Consider the following 19,918-nt stretch of genomic DNA (forward strand, 5'->3'; position numbering starts at 1 on the left):
TTATTTTTACAACATATTACATGTTTACAATTCTTTTCTTTACTTTAGTGACCTGCCAACCGGTCTCAGAAGCATCATTTTTCTATTGCATTCCCCTCTTTGTTCTCTTGTTGACATTAAAATGGTTTTAAAAATACATAGACACAATTTAATATGACATTGTGTAATAAATACAGGAGGCGACCACTGGGAGCGCTGCTTAACCCTTTCAAACGCCAACAAGGAGTAACAACCGAGTAAGAAACACACTTCCGGGAAGCACGTTTTGTTAAAACGTTAAACTGAAATAACGGCTGTGATACCGATGAACTCCAATAATCATTTTCTGTACCGTTATCTTTTATGGAAAGAGTCTCTTTATGTACCATTGTGAGTTTTACTTCTTGTTCTGGAACATGCATGGAAACTAAACATGTAACGTAAAGAGCTCCTGGTTTGCATCTCTTCTCCAGCGCTCTTCGTATATTTGCTTGCAGAAGCAAAGGTAAAACTCAGATTGACTTGACAGGTTTGGTTGTAACTCGCTTTAGTTCTATGTCATTGTTAAATATCATATAAAGAAATCATGAGTTGGCTTAGTTGTTTACTATTTGTGGGGTGTCATGATTAAATGGCTGATTCTGAATGTGCTTTTAGGAGAGTTGATCGGCCTCTTTACCCGGCTTACACCTTTAAAACACATGAACCCAGCCCGCGCCACTGCGCAGGTACAAAGTGTGCCGCACGCATGCGCAAACCGAGCTGTAAACAACGCGACCCTTCCAGAGCGTCTGAGCTAATGTAAATCATATAAACGTTGAATTGATCGCACACGCGCGTTCACGCCACACATGGCATCGCCGTTCAGCTGATAGATGGTAAGTGCCGCCGAAATGACGGATGACGTTTTCTTTTGACGTTTCTCATCACCTTTAATCACGCTCGTGGAACATGCAGACAAAACACGGCACGGATGACAGTTTGGGCGTGACTAGTCGGTTTCGGTAAACTTTTGAATGTCGTGAATATGTGCAGATGATGACTTCGAGAAGAGTTTATTCCTACCATTCACTTAATGCACATGCGTTTTTGAACAATACCGGGGAGATCGACGCTGTCAGTCTACCGCTGTTGTGACGCGTCGTGGCAGTGACGGCGTGACGTCACCTCGAAGTAAAGGATTTCTCACGAGCCCGACGATTGTAGGCCGGAACCATTTGTGTGTCGTTACATCAAGATCCTGCCAACATCCCATTGCTTTTATAGCATTTGTACATTTACGTCCAGGTGTTGTAACTCAATCCTGTTTTTCCACAAATGTGTGTGTTGCAGTGGGTTACCGTAGCAGCGGAAGCATGGACATGGTACTGAGCAGGTTGAAAGGTCTGAGCTCCGACGAGCTGCGGGAGGAGTTCCTCAAAGCCAACCTGAAGTGTGGCCCGATCACTGCCACCACAAGAGCCGTATTTGAGCGCAAGCTGGCCCGGGCTTTGTTGGAGAACGCTGGAGTGACCAAACCTGACAGTAATGGTGCCTCTGTGGGGACGGCCGATTCTGGGAGTGACACGCCAGCCAAACATCCACCCGGTGCCACGTCGGCAGCCTCGGATCCGGATGGCGATTTTGGGTACGGTTTGGGTCTTAACCCCCCAGAGGAGGAGGGTCTGATGGAGTCGACTGGATCGGTGTGTGCATCTTACTTGGAGAACTCAAAGTCTGAAGCACAGACTCCCTCGAAAACGGCACAGATGTCACCCACTTTTTTCTACGGGGTGTGTCCTTTATGGGAAGATGTGCTGGCTAGGAATGGTAAGAAGGCGTTTACCTTTACATTAAAGGGCTTTTGCTTTTAATGCATATGCCACGGACTTAAGAGGTATGAGTCGAACCCCTAACCCTAGTGTTGCGATGGACATCGTGTTGGTGATCTCTCTCTTTATACCATTATCAAATTATGTAATAGCTTTTAAACCCTAATACTGGACATCTGTTTTGATAAGCTTGAAATGTGTTTGTGAGTTTGAACCAGTTATAATATTATAACCCAGTTGCCTTCTTTGCATTGCTTCTGTAGAGAGAGCTCATGTATATTCAGACAAGAAAGAGGCTTTGCATGCTGTTAAAATGATGAAGGGGGCTCGATTTAAGGCTTTCTCCAACCGCGAGGACGCTGAGAAGTTTGCCAAAGGCATCTGCGATTACTACCCCTCACCTAGTAAAAGCACCCCGTGTGTTTCTCCCATCAAGCCTGGCCTGGTGTTTGGTAAAGGTAAGATCAGATCTCTTCTGAATGCAAGCACACTGTATGTTCTATTATAGTTACTAGTAGTATAATTTTAGGCTATAGAGAAATTAGATGTTGTCATGTCGATGATCAGCTGAACTTCACGGATCATGTTGCAATCATCAACCGGTCCTGTAGATTCATCCTCTACAATATTAGGAAAATGAGACCTTTCCTACGCAAGTCCTAGTCCAGGCTCTTGTTCGGTCCAGACTGGACTATTGCAATGTGCTACTGGCTGGACTTCCAGCTTGCACAACCAAACCTCTACAGATGATCCAGAATGCAGTGGCAAGAGTGGTCTTCAATGAACAGAAGAGAGCACACATCACTCCTCTCTTCATAAAGTTACATTGGCTCCCTATAGTCGCTCACATCAAATTCAAGACTCTGCTTTTGGCCTGCAAGACCACCATTGGTTCGGCACCCCCTTATCTTCACTCGATAATGCAGATTTACTCTACAAACGAACCACGTGTTGTATTGCCATCCCAAAAAGGGAAATAATCACTCTCACATACCTTTGTTTGGGTCGGTTACACATTTGTGGAATGATCTGCCCGCTGTTACGAGATCAGCAGATTCTGTAGCCATCTTTAAGAATCGGCTGAATCTCTTCTGTAAACACCTGACCGATCCTTTCTGACTTATGATCTTCTACTCTTTCTATCAAAAAAAATTAATAAATAAAAAAACCTTAGCTTTGTATACTGTGGTAGGGTATTTGAGACCAGTTCTATTGCACTCATGCTTGTTGTTCCAATTGCTTCCATTGTTTTGGATAAAGCATCTGCTAAAAGACTAAATGTAAATGTTAGAGAACTGGCCCATGGTTTACCTTGAACGGTTTTCCGTTCCCCAGACCACACGTCTCTTGTAGAATCTGACACGATCAACAGGGAAAAAGCGAACAGTTTTAAGAGCCCTCGGACGCAAGATTTGACTGCGAAACTGAGGAAAGCTGTGGAGAAGGGAGATGAGGTGGCCTTTTCTGAGCTGGTCTGGAGTAACCCACGATACCTTATCGGGTCCGGAGACAACCCAACTGTAGTCCAGGTAGGGCTGTTATATCCTGCAATTCTTGCGCTCGGTTTCCATATGAATTACGCTTAAATGCCGCAACATCGCTGAATCTCGAAATATGAGACACAGAAGAAGAACGATTTACACACACGCTTTTTGAAATGCACAACATCTCGTAGTGATTTTAGATCGAGCAGAAATTCCTACTGATCAAAGAGCCTAAGTCTGACTGTTTAGTCTTTCCAGATTAATCTAAAAAAAGGTATTTAATATTCCAGCTACAGTATTTATTTGATCTTATACATTTTTATGATTGAGATATCTGCCTGGGAAATAAATCCAATAAGAGACTATCAGGTCAAAAACTGAATTTTTACTTCTGTTATTCCACTTGTTTACTACAATATCTGTAACGTTCCTAAATGTTTCTGTGTGCCTGCAGGAGGGCTGCAGGTATAATGTAATGCATGTGGCCGCTAAGGAGAACCAGCCGGGCATCGTCCAGCTTCTGTTGGACACTCTGGAGAATCCTGATTTCATGCGGCTCATGTACCCGGACGACCCGGACAGCATGCTGCAGAAACGTATCCGATATATTGTGGACCTGTATCTCAATACGCCAGACAAAGCTGTAAGTGAAGCCTTTTAAAAATCTAATGAAAGAAAATGTTAGTAAATAAATGAAGTTTCGAGGTTGAAGAGGCGAGGTTAACGCTGGCAGAAATTTTGTTAAACATTTTATTTAGCCTACAACTTATAGCTTAGTACTCTTTTAAAACAGCCATTTCAGGGCTCCAGAATGCGACTAAATAGTTGCATTTTGCTGACAATTTTCGAGACTGCGCAAGCATTTTTTACAAATACTCGTGCATGTGCGACCTGCGAATTTGGAATTTCTTCTAGTTTTGGTATTTGATAGTCAACTGCACGCCAGTACGCAGGTCACCCATGTCATCAATTGTCAAGTTTATACACACACAACGTGAGCGTATTTTCTACGAGTCGTTCTTTGCTGTGATGTATTTCTTCAGCCCGAGGACGAAACGATTTGATATTTCAGACGTTAAAAACTAAACAAGCGGTGGAGGAGTTTAGGAAATGTAATTTATCTATAATACTTGAGACGGCACTGGACCATTTCACATCCGTTCACAGCAAGAACGAACCACAGGCGAATGCTCTTGTTAAGTTTCATTTGACGTTACGTGTGAAAAGTGTGTTGTGCAATTACGTTCGTACGATGATTTTACTGTGCAAGACCTTTCATTTTGCTTTAATGTGTAACACTGTAAACGATTAAATCTATACTTTTTGACATGCACAATTTCTGTGGGTTCAAATGATTTCAGATTAACATCTCTTTATTTAGCACCAATCAATAAAAAAGCTTCTCTGTAGACTCCGCCTCTTTTTAAATAAGCAGAACCAAATCTAGTCATCAAGTAATTTATTTGTCAGTATCAGTAATGGTTATTTCGGAGTAAAATGTTAATAATTGCATTGCAGACTGATTTAAGGTGTGCCCCTTAATATCTAGCTTGCGCTCCTAAAATAATAAGTCAGTGGCTACAGTGCTCCTAGTAAAAAAAGTTAGTCTGGAGTCCTGCTTTCTGTCATGATAGGCAGCTTGGTATATTTTGTGGCAGCGCAAATAAAACGTATTTTTGTATTTCGTAGGGGTTCGAGACGCCCCTCCACTTTGCGTGTAAATTCGGCTGCCCAGATGTGGTAAATATACTCTGTTCTCATCCTGACATGGACAAAACCTGCAAGAACAAGTATAACCAGAAGCCTTCTGAGGTATGTTGGCTTCAGTACGTTTGTATTTTTATTAAAGAGTACATAACTACGGATTTTTAACTACTTTGGTTTATGTAGTGTCCGTCTAAGTTTATGTACACTTTCAGTGTAAGTTGTTCAGTGACAATAGTTTTTTAAAATTGTGAAAATTAAAGTTAAATGAACCTGAAATTAACTCTCAGGCCAACTCTGGGCATGATGTTAATGCGTTTATGTGCTTATACAGTGAGACACACACAACTCCATGAGCGTTAAACTGTGCAACACTTTCAGTCATACACGCAGAACTGGCAGATGACTGAATTTAATAGCAGGATTCTGCTTCATTTTGTTACGTACTCTTAAAGATTTTATCAATGCCGAGTTATCGATCATCTGTTCGTTCATTTTACAACATTTAGGTTGTTTGTGAAAGAATGAAAGAAAAGGGTAAATGTCAGGAGATCCGGCAGAAGATAAATGAATATTTAGAAGGTGAGTGTTTGGTACGTCCAAACATAAGTTTATATTAATTACACAAATAAGCTGTGTTGCATGTTCTTACAGTGAATGTGAATTCTGCTTGCTCACAGATCGATTATACATCCCGTTATTGAGAGCCACAGATAACTCCTCCCAGCCTGTGATTGGAGCTCCTTGGTCACCTGAGCCAATGGAAAACATATCACCATGGTTACCCAGAAGCCCAAAGGATCCAGTTATGGCAGTAAGGGCCTTTGCTGGGCCTTTAAGTTCATCTAAAGTGAGTCTTATGTGAGATTTTGACAAGTTGTCAGCAGATGTTATATTCCACAATTAAAAAACATTGTTGTTTTAGGCTGATGAGTTCAGACGGGCGTGGAAGACCCCTCCAAGAGAACGAGCAGATAATTACCACAACATTTTAAAGTCAGACCCTGACCGCGGTGCAGAAAGAGTTGGCCGGTTAGTGCTATCCTACAAGTATAGAAAGCTAGAAATAATTTCAATGATCAAACACTTATATTGTGTATGAGTTATTTAAATTTGAGTTAATTTTCACACTTTAGAAGTGATTGAGCTTTGATGAAAACCCCTTGTTTACTGTTATGTTTACAGAGATCTGGCCCATGAGCTTGGTCACCCGTGGGCAGAATACTGGGATTTCCTGGACAGTTTTGTCGATCTGTCATCTGCGGAAGGTCTGAAAGCACTTGAAGAGTATCTCAGTAAAAAGGACTTCAGGGAGCGCGCTCATGAGGAGGCGGGAGAGAACGAAACTAGCAACAGGTTTAAAACCCCGTCCCCAGGTTTGTCTTCTGATTGTAACAAAAATTCTTCTAAAGCGTATGTTAGTCAAAGTTTCTTTCATAAGAACAGATATTTTATTTTGTATGTTCATTTTGACCCTCTGGATTAAACATAAAAGGTACAGTAGCAAGTTAATGGTAAGCGTGTAACAGTACAGTCTTCACACAGTTTATAAATTACCAGATACAGCATCACAATATTTTTGTAGAATTTTTTTAACAAAATTCAAATAACAGATTTATTTCCAAAACTGTAAAATTGAGTAACTTGTTATAGAATTTACAACATTCAATGTTTACATTCAAAAATTAAACGTTCAAAAATAAACGTTATATAGTTAGATAGTATACATCGTGTATTGGCAGCTCAACATGTAGTACTAGACAAATACATAAAATAAATTGTATCTTTATATGTCACGTCACAACAGTATCAAAATGGTTATTAATAATATGCAAACCGATAATAATATGTTCAGGTGCTTCTGGTTGTGACATCACGATATTCATAATGTGTTTTAATGCTTATGTGGACTGGAGAGGGAGTAATCATTGTGAATATCATGTGAAAAATCCTGTTTTTCATCCGACGTTCTTCTTACACTTCAGGGAAACTCAAAAAGTTCTGTAACTCCATCTCCGTTGGGGCATTTCTGGATGAGAGTGATGACATCAGTCTAGAAGAGATCAAAAACAGGCAAAACGCAGCTCTCACCAGCATCTCTTCCGTCTGCTCTAAAGACGGCCTGCAGGGGGCGGTAGGGGGAATAGAGTTTCACATCCTGCCCGTCTCTCACAACGCTGATCTCATAGAGGCGGCGGCGGAGCAGGATCTTCTGCTCTCTGAGAAATCTTTAATTTCAAGCAGTAAAAACGGCCTGTGTGAGCATGGCCCTGGAGACAGGACTCCGAACGGGGACAAAATGTCCCCTCGTATCTGTGGTGCCTCCAATTCCTGTATGCTGTCCCCCATCTCAAATCTAATGGCGGAGTTTGAAAGGATGTCCCTGCACGACGATCTAGACCGGACCAACAGGGAGAGGAGAAGAAGCGGGGGAAAACGTCACAGGGACGCCCAACCCACAGAACTCACGTCTGGGTTGGGCCGCCTCTCGTTGTCGTCTGAAGATGACTCTGTGTTTGAAAAAGGCAGGACGTCTCTTTTACGAACAGTGGAGAAGGATGGAGTGGAGAACAGAAATGAGGACGATGCCAGGTCCAGTGCGAGTTCGGGAGAATACTTTCTGGCCAGTGAGAGGCTAGATTTTCTTAACCAAAAGTCGCCGGGGGTTGAGCGACCTATCTGTGCCAGATCAAAGTCATGGGATCATGGGGGGAGAGACCTCAGCTCATCAGGATCTTCCAGCTCATATAGATCTCTAGATAGTTCTCAGAACTTCATATGGAGGACTCCTCCCAAAGTGACGAAAATACTTTATATCGAAGGGTGAGAGGCTTATGTTCATCCCTGTAATACTTGAAAAGTAAGGATTTCAGGTCATTAAATATATGAAAATATCACATTTTTAAATCAAATCATTCACGGTATCAATAGTATTGATACAATATTAATATGTCTCTTAAGTATATTTTCACAATGCTGATTTACAATGAAAAACTGCCCTTTTATTATTTCTCTAATGTTGCACATTGTCATATTTTATGTTAAATAACTACATTGCAGTTTTAAAACAAAAAAAAACATTATTACAGAAGTCTCTTTAATATAAACAAACTAAGACTTTGTCTTTGCTTTTCCTAACTTTAACATTTTAAAGAAATATCAGCATATCCACTTTACAAAGTTTGCCCCTGCTGTTCAAAACATGAACTGCGATTCTTTTAAGTCTCAACCGATTTGAATGGTCACATATGATAATCGATTTTCAATGGGCTCATGGTGATTCCTTACATCCCTAATATATATATATATATATGGGAGATATTGTCATGATATTAATGTTATTGACATCGTGTGAACTCTAAACATATGATAATATCGTAAATAATTTAGCACCTATTTAAAGTTTTGTTTTAAGACCCACAATGGTTACAGATTCAGAAACGCTCTCTCTAATCCTTACCCTCACATTTTAGTGTGATCTGTTGTCCAAAGTATTTTTTTAAGATGATTTTAACATGGTATTTTGTTAATAAAAAAACATATAGCTATAATATCATTACAGCAATAACCTCAAAGGGAAAATCTATTATCGTGTCCCAATTTACCCCACATTGCACACATACATTATGGATTTGTGTGACAGCTGCTGCAATATAAAAGTAATTTTTATCTATTTTTCTTTCCCTTTTCAGAGATTCGCCCACTAAGTTGGACCGAGAGGTTTTGTTGGCTTTAGGAACAACAGATGTTGACCCTTCGAAGCATCCCAGCATTCACAAATGGAAGAGCACAGTTCAGACATACTCTCAGTCAGAAATGCAAAGGTAAGTTTATCAGTGAACCACGCATTTTTACCACAATTCACACGGGCCCTAAATTTGGCTTTTACATTTTTTGCACGTTTGTATAAAACCTATAATGATAACTATATTAACATCAACACTAACAGACGATAAAGTTACAAGGTCTTAAAATTCAAGTGGGTTTTGATTGGCTGTCAGAGTCGTTTTAGGGTGGTTTCACATTTAGTTAGATTGCCTGATCCGAACCCTAGTTCCATTACTCCGCTGGACTGTATTCATATTACTTCATATGCAAATGTTCACTGATAACAATTTTAAGAGCATGAAAACCCTGTTATCAGGGGTCTGAGCACGGTTTCGCTGGGTTTTTGGCCCATATGAGAACACTGCAAAGATCTCAGACCCCTTGAAAGCGAACCAAAAAAGGCACGATGCCCGGCTCGCGTTTTAATAAACTGTCCGGCCATATTTGTCAGGCTCCGGCTGGAATGCAGGGGTCTGTTTATTCATTGCACACATTTGTCTGTTTTTAATACACATGATCTCGATTAATTTGCCAGTCAGTCCCTTTTTACAGTGCACAAACTCTTACTAACTGCTAACGTTTACTATATCTTAATTTAAACTATATTTACTATAATAAAACCATGATAAATGTTCCTATGGATCAGTCCCCAAAAAAGGTCGGAGTCCCCATTACTGCTTGAGTAGACTAAAAAGGATCGGAGTCCTCTTTCAGGGACAGAGACAGTATGAACATAAAAAGAACTCGGTTCTTCAAAAGAGGACCCAAGTGTGAAAGCACCCTAAGACACATACATTTTCTGTGTGATCATGCAAACGTGTTTAGTAAGAGCCTTTATGTTTTCGGTAAATTTACAGCTGGCAGACTCCCGCTGTATGCAAAAGTCATTTCAGGGCTCACCCTGTAACCCCTGGATCCCCAGCAAGCAGTTTGATGTCCCCCGCGAGCCGTTTTAGCCCGGCCCGTCACGTGGGTTCTCCGGACTTCTGCAGCCCTGGACGCTACAGCCCCGCCCATTCAAACTATAGCCCTGTAAGCTACATCCAACGCATCCGCCTCAAACATTTTGGCGACGCCCTCATTTAACAAACACTCCTCGAAATGTCCAACCTCACCCGGAATTTCCACCAACTAGTAACTGCCTAAAATAACAAACATAACCAAGTACAGTGTGGCCTGTTTGAAAGGATGCAATGCAGCAGAGGTCAAAGATGTCAAGATGGAAGCTGGAGAGAGATTCGGATCGGCTCGTGCTGGGCTCTTGTGCAGGTACAATTTCACAACGGGGGGTGTCTTTCAGTTTGCTTCGGGTTCTAGTGTTGAACACAACTATATGCACATCCCCCAGGGGTTCGTGAATCAAGACGTGTATATTCAGTTCTCCCGTGTCCTGTGATGATCTTTGTTTTCTAGTTTCTTTCTTATCTGTGTGTATGTATGCTTGGGAGATTTATCTGTGGATTTAATGGAAAGTAAATTGGGTAAATAAACACAGTAACCCAGAGTTAATTGAATACTTTTTTTAATGAAGTAAATTATTTAATTATATTTGTTAGTTCATTGTCAGTAGCACAACAAGTACTCATTATTAATGGGTATGGCATTGTTTTTAATGAGAAAAAGTAAATCGACTTCTATATGTAATTTTTATTCTTTAATTGGGGAATGTCCTTAAATTTCTAAAAACTAGACCGAGTGAAATGTCACAACTTGTAAGCAAGTGTTCATTTATGCATTGTTAATAGCAGCCTTATATGTTGGGGTAAAATATAAAAGAGATCTATAAAGAAAGGAATGTGAAATATTCCCCTTTTTTTAAGTTCAATAAATGTGATAATTTCTCATTACATGTTTGTTTTGCACTTAATTCACCTTTATGGATTTTGATGCTGTTCATTTTGACCAGCAGATGAGAAATGGTTTGTTGAAAAGTATCAGTGTATTGTGAGATGTGCCACATGTAAACACACAAAGTGATTGGTAATGTGGATGGTGAGTTGATATACTGACTTGTGTAAATGTCACAATGACATCCATGATTGTGTATCCTGAGTGTTGTAAATGCACCATAATGTGATCATAAATGTCAGAAGACCGTCTTTCATCCCATAAGTAATGTCTGATATTTAAATCCTGCATCTAAATCATGTAATTCTCTTATTTGCTTTGTTTAAAGATATGGTAACAAACTAGAATCAAAGTTACATGTCAGTTTTAGAAATTAGACAGTCATGTAGATGTTCTACATCCATCATGGTACATTAACATTGAATTTGTTTGTGTGTCGTGCTGGCCAGTTGATCTTTGCTTTGTAAAGCTTTAGTGCCTTTGATAATAGTCTGGTTTGAAGGGACCGTGATGTGTCAAACATGCTCCGGCCACACACACACACAAGCTAAATAGATTTTTCTTAGTATAAAACACGGTACAGCATTGGCATATGCAGTGTCTGAATACCTCTTAAACAAGATTGTAAGAGAAATGGTTTACAGTTGTGTTTAATGCCAGCCTTACTTTTTGTTACTTAATGCTTTGTAGTGCCAACACCCGTGTACTGAAATGGAGTTTCTGTTTTTTGTTGCCATCCAATTTATTTAGGTTTTCCTGCCTTTTGTTGCATGAGTTTTTAGTCCTATTTTATTACGGTACACGTCAAAGAAGAGTATTTCATGTTCTATTGATGAACGAATAAATAAAGTGAACAGTCTTGTAACTGTACTTTCTTTCTCTTACCAAGACAACCCAAGCTTTCACTTAATGCAAAAACACTTTATTACATGTAAATAGTCTGGCGACAAACACCTAAATGAAGAAATTTTACTGCCACAAATGTCCAAATACATAATCTTGAACCTTCTGGCAGGATTCTCACATCTTTAGTTAATGAACATATTTCCTTTAAAAACATTCATAATTCAGTGCTTAAGGCATTAACTGCAAAATATGCCACAAGGTTTTTAGAAGTGTAAAGGGAAGAATTATAAACAAAAGTACACTTGCTTGTTAATACCGTCTTCCCATCACGGTTACAGTTGATGCATCATGTCACAGGAGTGTTCACGGCAAACAGTATATCAATATCTCATCACTTGCTTAATTCAAATAAGAAACTAAATAATTACACTCAAGACAGTTGTGGACAACTGAAGTTCATAGCAACAAAATGGCAGAATGAAAATGACTGAAATTAGGAGTTATGTTCTTTAAAATAGCATCGATGTGGAGATTACTTGCTATGATTTGCCAATTGACTCATTTCAATTTCTGGATTTTTTTGACTAAAAAGAAAACAAACTTTTTGGAAAACATTTAAGCAGAAACATTTTAAGAAATTAAAATACATTGCAACTCTCACAGCTGTTGTCACTTTAGCTCTCGGCTGTATTGAGGTCACGTGGGTCAAGTCCGGGTGAGTTTATCTGGAGGCATGAAGCCGGAGTCTCCAAGAGCTCTGAGAGAAACTCGCCCGCTAGGACGAATCGTGAGCCATGTGATGCTGCCATTGTTCAGCCCTATCCTCAGCCAACCCTCTGGAGGAAACTGCAAAGCCCTGGAACAAACACATTTACGTACGTTACATTCTCCGTCTGATATTTCCTTGACCTGTTACAAAGAGTGAAATATTGTTTTGTTGCACAAAACACATGTTTGATGTTTGCACCTGCTTACAATATTACAAATGAAGAGTTTGTTTTCATTTTTCAAAAATCATGTTTTTTTATTGTTATATTTTTATTGTGTTACTTGGCTGTATTTTTGCATACAGAGCTGTCTTCTCATTTTGCAACCAAACTCAAACTTCAAATATTCTTAATCATGACTGCAACTTTTGGAACCATATACTACCATGCAAAAGTTTTAAGTCACATATATAATTAATATTAAAGTAAACTCCAAAGCAAAGACATCCTCTTAATTGGTGATGTTCCATTTGCACAATACTGTACATACAATACAAAGTAACAAAGGCATACTTACATTTACACTACGGTACTATTGTATATTATACAGAGTAATATTACCAATACTGCACCAACGAATACAAACCTGCACACGAAATAGCGGATGACATTAGCGTGACAGACGATAATCTCGTAGCTGTCTTCCTTCTGCTTGGCGTCAGCTCTGTGGATGTACCGACGGAACGCCGCCTCGATCCGCGCGCCATCCTCGTGGTACTGCTGAAACCGGAAAAAGAGTTTCACAACTACCAAACTTAGACGTTCTCCATCAGACACAAACTTCGCAGTACTCAGTGCTGGATAAAAGACCACCAGCACTAGAACTAAATGCCGAATTTAGCATTTAATGTTTGTTCAAGAACCTTGGGCTGGTTTTGTTGTGGCCTTTTGAACGCCAGCAGAATCAAAGTAACCTTACCTACGCGTTCAGCTATGGCGCTCAAAAACAAGACTGAACCGAAGACCAATCAGCCTTTAAAAAGTGGAGACCAACAGACTTCTAATGAGCAGAATGAAGGTTTTTCTGGACTGTTATAAACACATCGAGTTTGCACTGACCACAGCCTCAGGTTTCCAGTGGGTGATAGGTGGCACTGGCTCTATGGGCGCACCCTCTCGCAGTAAATCACAACTTGTGAGCTCCACGCCTAAAACACATACATAGATACACATCTCAAATAAACTGCTCTTTCTTTATTAGGCTTCACATTTATTTAATCCCGTAGAGTCTGTACCTGGTAGGTATTTGCTGATGATGTTGGCCGTCTCTGTAGCTCTGGTCATAGAGGAGTGGATAAGCACATCATATTCCAGTCCCAGTGATGCTAATCTCTGTCCTAAGAACTCAGCCTGTTCTCGGCCTGCAGTGAAGACAGAAACCAAAGCAAACTGATGCACCATTTGTGGACTACGGCTCTGTACATAGTACAACAAAATTGAATGCAAATGCTTCAGTGAAAGAACAAAGAAAGTAGATATGAAATAAATTAAAGCATCTTCTGTGGATCTGTTAGTTTTGTATGGAAACAGGTGTACATCAACGGCAGATGGAAGACTGGAAAGGATGTGCCCAGCTTGTCTCTCATAATGCCACTGGACTGTAGTCATGGGGGGTGGCTGTGGGCAGGGGGGTGTTTCTCTCCCGTAGCAGGCGCTGGACATCTCTGGCCATCCAGGGTTTCTGATTGGGATGTACCGTGATCTGTCCACCTTAACAGTCTCTCATTATATCATTTCAAATCATAAAGGACAGTCATTTTGTACCTAAAGGAGTGAGAACTCTTTCTTTGTCTCCATTCCCACTGAGGTTGTACTGAGAGTGTCGGATGAGGAAGATGTGGCGTGTGGCTTTGGGTTTGTTGTTCTCCACGTCTTGACTTCCATTGTCACCGGCGCTCTCCTTTCTCCTCCCGTTCACCATAGTGGAAGGGTCACGTCTGCATAAAACAAGAATTTATTTACATAGAAATGCCCATTATGAGCCAATCTTTTGTTCTAAAACATATTTTAACGTTGAAATTGATTTACAAATAAATGAAGTAGACTTTTATACTCAAAGGAGGAATCTCTGTAGCCAGTGAGACGAGTGGTGCCTTAGAATTGCAAACGACACTTTATGGTTGCACGATTTTAATATTAACGTTATATCATTATGACATCATAAATCCCATATTTCTTACTTATCCCAATTACTATCCCAACCGCTCACACTGGGCCATGTCGGGGGCTGCGCTGCATTCACGACAGTCTGTCTGAACCGGCGGGGCTCTCCAAAGAATCCGTGCGTGTCTGCCGCGACCGCCGCGCACACCAGCGCCGCGGATCCCCCCGCGATCCCGCATGCCAACCGAAAAGCCCTCCGAAACGACATGATTCAAGCGTGAAGAACGCAAGCTACCGTAAAAGTCCCTAGAGCCGTGACGCACAATGGGTGTCTCTGCTGGTGAACTTAGACCGCCTTCTCCTTTTAAAATACCTACAACCGAGTAATGACCCGTCAGTGATGTGCAGTCATGACAAATGCGTGATCGTATGCAGAACTTCGCTAATACGGCTTTTAACGTCAATTGAACTTCCGGCAGCAGACCAGAGTCACTACTCGACACGTGAAGAACGAAACTAGAACAAGACGCATGCGTATAATTGCCTTTCAAAATAAAGGTCCTTCACGTGTCAACGCATATTATGGGTTCTCTTGGTAAACACACACACTGGATAAAACGCTTGTCTAATCAATTAAAATGTATTTCATAGTATAATAATTTCACTAATTTGCATAAATTAATATTTTTCTGCGTTTCGCGCCAGACCAATAGGTGGCACAGTTGCCGCTTTGCAGTGAATTTGATCTTGCTGGCGACATGTTTCGCTTAAGTGTTTTGTAGTTTTCTTTGTACATTTCCATGTTTGACTGTAGTGTAGTGAAGATGGACACGGACGAGGAGAATGAAAATGACTGGGACCGCAGTTTAGAGTCCGACATGCTGGAGACAGGTGGGTTCACAAATAGATATTGCATATATGCATGCATGTAATTTATACACTTTAAATATAACATTAGCTTATATCATTGACGTGTTTAGACAGTGCATGTATGTATCTGTGTGCAGACCCTGTTTGTATTTACCAGTTTAGTGTCTAATCACAGATCAATGTTATTGTGGGGACCAGCCACTGACCATTTGTGACTTATCATTTAGGACTCACTGAAAGATCAACAGCCGTGTCTCCTAGAGTAATCTTGCACTTTGATTTGGACTGTTTCTATGCACAAGTTGAGATGATCCGTAATCCAGCCCTTCGAAACAAGCCTCTGGGTAAAAAACATTTTTTTTCTAATGAAAATGTTCTCTGGAGAAATCTGGTCTAGTGTCTCCGTCATATAACATATATGCATTGTGATAATCTCTCTTCTGTATGTATCTTTTTCAGGCATACAACAGAAATACATTATTGTGACCTGTAATTATGTGGCAAGAGAGCAAGGTTTGACAAAGTTGATGTCTGTTACTGATGCAGTAAAGAAATGCCCTCAGCTAGTGCTGGTGAAGGGAGAAGATCTTACCCATTACAGAGAGACGTCCTATAAAGTCACAGGTAAATCAGTCACGCATCAATGAGAATTGGTTTATCTTTCGTTAAATATAGTTTTGCTTTGCTTTATAGATTTATTATTTATCATTTAAAGGTAAGTTTATCTCAGTACACCAAAAATATCTCTGTTCAAATTTGACCAGACTTTTATTTTATTGCACCAGAGCTTCTGATGTCATACTGCCCCATGGTGGAGAGGCTTGGCTTTGATGAAAACTTCATGGACGTGACAGAAATGGTAGAGAAAAGACGGCAGGAGATCAATGTTTCAGATCTCACTTTCAGCGGTCACATTTACAAACATGACTGTAAGTTGTCCTAACTTCAAACACTTTGTTGAAAATTTATTGGAAGGGGCTTTGGATAGGAAGTGATGTCACTCTCCTCTCAGCCTCAGATGTGGCGGTCGATGAGGAGAACTGCAGGTTGGTTATCGGCTCTATGATAGCAGCTGAGCTGAGACAAGCTATTTTCAACACGTTGGGGCTAACTGGCTGCGCTGGCATCGCCAACAACAAACTCCTGGCCAAGCTGGTATCAGGCACCTTTAAACCCAACCAGCAGACCACGCTTCTGCCATACAGCACTGCTGAGCTCATGAGCAGCCTGACAGGACTGCGTAGAGTGCCTGGTAAGATGTTCGGCTACCTGTGTCTGTCGGTACATGAGATATAAATGTAAGGACACAGGAGTTCATGCATAGCAATGCAAATGAATAGCATGTATCCAAATCTGTGTTGTCTCACTGCATTGGTTGTATTCACAGGAATTGGGTACAGAACAGGTGAGAAGTTGAAGACTATGGGTCTGGTCAGTGTGAGGGATCTGCAGTTATACCCTCTGCATGAGCTGGTCAAGGAGTTTGGGGAAGTGATTGCTAAAAGGATTCAGAATCTCGCCTGTGGCATGGATGACTCTCCAGTCACTCCAGCAGGTCCTCCTCAGGTATTCTCCATATGTGACTACCATATGAATTTAACAGGTGTATTTTAACTTTTGAATGGGTTCCCAACATTTTCCCGAATATCTTCAGATCATCCTGTTTTTCTCGTCAGAGGTTTTTATCCAAGTAAACCATTTATCCATAGCAATGTTTCTCAGCTCGAAATCACACATAGTGTTAATACTGTGGTGCACATAATTCCCAAACTCAGTTGATGTGAATGATTCATTTCAGTCTCTCAGCGATGAGGACTCGTTCAAGAAAATTTCCACGCTAGCAGAAGTTACAATTAAAACTGAGGAACTGCTCACCAGCCTTACTGAGAGGTGATCGTATGCTAAATTATAACATTTATAACATAACTCGATTTAGCTTGGTGTGTTTTTCCTGCCTTTGTAAATTCAAGGTTTTTTAAATTTGCTTTCTGTCTAGGATGTACAAAGACGGCAGGCAGCCGCACACGTTCAGACTAACTATTCGCAAATACACGGTCACCAACCGCTGGTTCAATCGAGAGAGCAGGCAGTGCCCTATACCCAACCAGACCAGCCTCAAGATCACATGTGGTACAGTAATCTTCCTTTGCATGCTAGAATTATGTCTAATATCTTATTGCTCGTGAAACATATTCACACATATTTTAAAACTAAGAAGTGAGATGACTGAGACATGGGGATTCATATTTAACTATATTTTCTACATTAGGAAGCAGCGATGCTGTGCCACAGTTGCTTTCAATGGCAGTGAAACTCTTTCATAAAATGGTGGACCCACGTGAGCCGTTCCATCTCACCCTGCTCAACGTTTGCTTTAGTAACCTACAGGCCAAATCATCCAGCAGATCTTCCATCATCTCTTTCTTCACACAGAAATCTCCCACGACACAGCTGCAGGTGAGACTGTATGGTTATTTTAAAGAATAAATTATTATATCAATCTATTTGTACAAAGAAATATGAGTTATGGTCACATTTAAAAGCTGATGTGTTGCTTGGGCCTTCTGCTTTTCTATAGTCATCAGAGCTTATTATAAGCTCATAGATGTAATTGACTTTAATAAAGAGAGCGATTAAATAGAGTTTGATTCTGTTTAGGTTTTGGAAAGGAATGAATGCACCATTTATTTGTTAATTATTAATATAGTAGTTACAGATGTGGCTACATTTCTTTATATTCTTTATATCCTTATTTCTGGTTTGCTATTAATGAATATAACTTGAAAACAAAAAAAAACGTTTTGTCCTTGTCACCAGGCGGAACCGGATCTCTATGAGTCGGCTGGAAGTTCTCACTTCACCCAGGCCGATGTTTTCCAAAAAGAAAAGAAAATATGGAACAGCATGTTGAAATACACAGCAACATCCCTGACCCAAGAATCACAAAAATGTATCCCAGAACCTTCTACACCTCCCCAGCTGCTTTGTAATGAGCAGTCACATGTTACCAGCATAAACTCACAGGATTCTTCTTGTATGATCAATGTTTCAAAAGAGGGAGACTGTTGCAGACTGCCTCCAACCGTAGATCCAGAAGTCTTCAAACTCCTACCTGAACACATTCAGAAGGAGCTGATTTCTAGTTTTCAAGATGAAAACTCACCGCAACCAAATTATGGACCAGCCGACCCACTTTCCAAACATGCTGACCAAGCGGATCACAGAAATTCAACTTCTCATAACCTTGGACTCAGTGAGACCTTTTCTTCACCACAGTTCACTGCGAAATTACATTTTGAGCCCGACAAAACCACCGAAAGCTTTAATATCCCACCTGCCCCTGAAGCACCTCAGTCAGCTGTTCCTCCGAACGTGGACCCTTATGTGTTCTCTCAACTTCCTGCTGACGTTCAGAGAGAGTTACTGACAGAATGGAGACAGCAGAAGCCTGTTCTAAAAATCCCTTCAAAGCAGTCACACAAAACCTCCAGAGACAAGAGGCATGTTGCTAAAAACGGACAAAGTAACAATATAATGAAATATTTCAAACCCAACTAAAAACACCTTAAACAAACTCTTAGAGTGCCTGCCAATGGTGTAATAAAAAGCTTCAAGGGTGTAAGAAATATAAATAAATATAGCTTTGTTTATTAAAATTATTTTATTCATTGCACTTTGAAAATAAACTAAATATGTGTTCTGTACACAATGGCTGAAAATGGGATTTTATAATATGTGTGTACATGTATTTTATGATAGTAATGTTAACACTTTTAGCTCGTAAGGAAAACAGTATTTCAAAATGTTATGAAAGTTATTTGTATTTTGTTACAGGAAAATAAAACTGCTTACGCTGTACACATTTTTATAATCACTCACTTTTTAGAAAACTTATCAGCATTTCTGATATAATGTTTTGTGCGTCACATACATTACAATACGGAATTTTGAAGTTTAGTTTTTGTTTTCTGACTCATTTCTCTTAAAAAAAATCTAAACATTATTTTACTTTAGAGAGGCTGAAAATGGGTTTTGTGTAAAAAGACATTTTAACAACTTGTATTTTGAAAATGCCTCTTTTCAGCTGCTTCTTAAAGGGTACCTTGCTTCCCAATAGGCTCTATGCATGCCTGACTTCCGCGTTTCACGGTCACAACCCTAGGCAGTTTCCGGTTGGGAGACTTAAAGCAGAGAGAAGGGGAAAGTTGATAAAATAGTTGAATTTAGCAGATGTTGTACATTGCGGGCATATAGAAGTGGCATTCTACCGTATTTTAATGATATAACGAAATGTAAACTCATGAAAAAAAAAAAAAAAGTATTGGCCTGGCTTCTGTTGAAACCATTAAGTTTGTATTAGCACCTATCACTCCTGTATGACATATCGCTTATTGCTCCCTGAACTCTCTGTAGGTTGCTTTGGATAAAAGCGTCTGCTAAATTACTAAATGTAAATGTAAAGTATCATTTAAAATACCCCTGTTGAAAAAAGCCCAGATAACACGTTTTTTAAATGGAAATGGTGGTTCGGTTGAACACTCTGTACACACAAAAAACAAATGGTGCTATATAGCACTAAAAGTGGTTCTTTGGCTCGTAATCATAGGGGAACCATTTTTAGTGCTATATAGCACCTATTTTAAATGGTGCTATATGGCACCTTTATCAAATGGTGCTA

At 40.1% G+C, this 19,918-nt stretch overlaps 3 protein-coding genes across 7 annotated transcripts; 2 read left to right on the top strand and 1 right to left on the bottom strand.

Moving 5' to 3' along the window:
- Positions 1 to 194: 194 nt before the first annotated feature.
- ankle2 (ankyrin repeat and LEM domain containing 2) lies at positions 195 to 11,536 on the top strand. Of its 3 annotated transcripts, none has more exons than XM_079484747.1 (13): positions 195 to 484; positions 1,312 to 1,788; positions 2,054 to 2,248; positions 3,126 to 3,319; positions 3,729 to 3,917; positions 4,964 to 5,086; positions 5,488 to 5,560; positions 5,659 to 5,828; positions 5,904 to 6,010; positions 6,164 to 6,354; positions 6,964 to 7,801; positions 8,671 to 8,802; positions 9,664 to 11,536. In XM_079484747.1, exons 2-13 carry the CDS (start codon positions 1,335 to 1,337, stop codon positions 9,890 to 9,892), a joined length of 2,895 nt encoding a protein of 964 aa, XP_079340873.1. In that variant the 5' UTR covers positions 195 to 484; positions 1,312 to 1,334; the 3' UTR covers positions 9,893 to 11,536. The 3 variants fall into 3 exon arrangements, with proteins under 3 accessions (XP_079340873.1, XP_079340871.1, XP_079340872.1); XM_079484745.1 differs by having other exon boundaries at positions 198 to 369; XM_079484746.1 differs by lacking the exon at positions 195 to 484 and adding an exon at positions 702 to 857.
- Positions 11,387 to 14,958, bottom strand: pgam5 (PGAM family member 5, serine/threonine protein phosphatase, mitochondrial). Of its 2 annotated transcripts, none has more exons than XM_079484799.1 (6): positions 14,448 to 14,958; positions 14,032 to 14,204; positions 13,503 to 13,628; positions 13,327 to 13,415; positions 12,854 to 12,987; positions 11,387 to 12,356 (listed from the first exon to the last, which is right to left on the bottom strand). In XM_079484799.1, the coding sequence occupies exons 1-6, from the start codon at positions 14,636 to 14,638 to the stop codon at positions 12,206 to 12,208; spliced, it is 864 nt and encodes a 287-aa protein (XP_079340925.1). In that variant the 5' UTR covers positions 14,639 to 14,958; the 3' UTR covers positions 11,387 to 12,205. The 2 variants fall into 2 exon arrangements, with proteins under 2 accessions (XP_079340925.1, XP_079340926.1); XM_079484800.1 differs by having other exon boundaries at positions 11,549 to 12,356; positions 12,854 to 12,984; positions 14,448 to 14,895.
- poli (polymerase (DNA directed) iota) lies at positions 14,843 to 19,199 on the top strand. Of its 2 annotated transcripts, none has more exons than XM_079484775.1 (11): positions 14,843 to 14,965; positions 15,190 to 15,261; positions 15,468 to 15,584; positions 15,700 to 15,864; positions 16,026 to 16,169; positions 16,253 to 16,492; positions 16,628 to 16,806; positions 17,039 to 17,130; positions 17,237 to 17,370; positions 17,510 to 17,697; positions 18,058 to 19,199. In XM_079484775.1, exons 1-11 carry the CDS (start codon positions 14,953 to 14,955, stop codon positions 18,796 to 18,798), a joined length of 2,085 nt encoding a protein of 694 aa, XP_079340901.1. In that variant the 5' UTR covers positions 14,843 to 14,952; the 3' UTR covers positions 18,799 to 19,199. The 2 variants fall into 2 exon arrangements, with proteins under 2 accessions (XP_079340901.1, XP_079340902.1); XM_079484776.1 differs by having other exon boundaries at positions 14,959 to 15,010.
- The last annotated feature ends 719 nt before the right edge of the window (positions 19,200 to 19,918 follow it).

Source organism: Barbatula barbatula, assembly GCF_947034865.1.
Source record: "Barbatula barbatula genome assembly, chromosome: 2".
Taxonomy (NCBI): domain Eukaryota; kingdom Metazoa; phylum Chordata; class Actinopteri; order Cypriniformes; family Nemacheilidae; genus Barbatula; species Barbatula barbatula.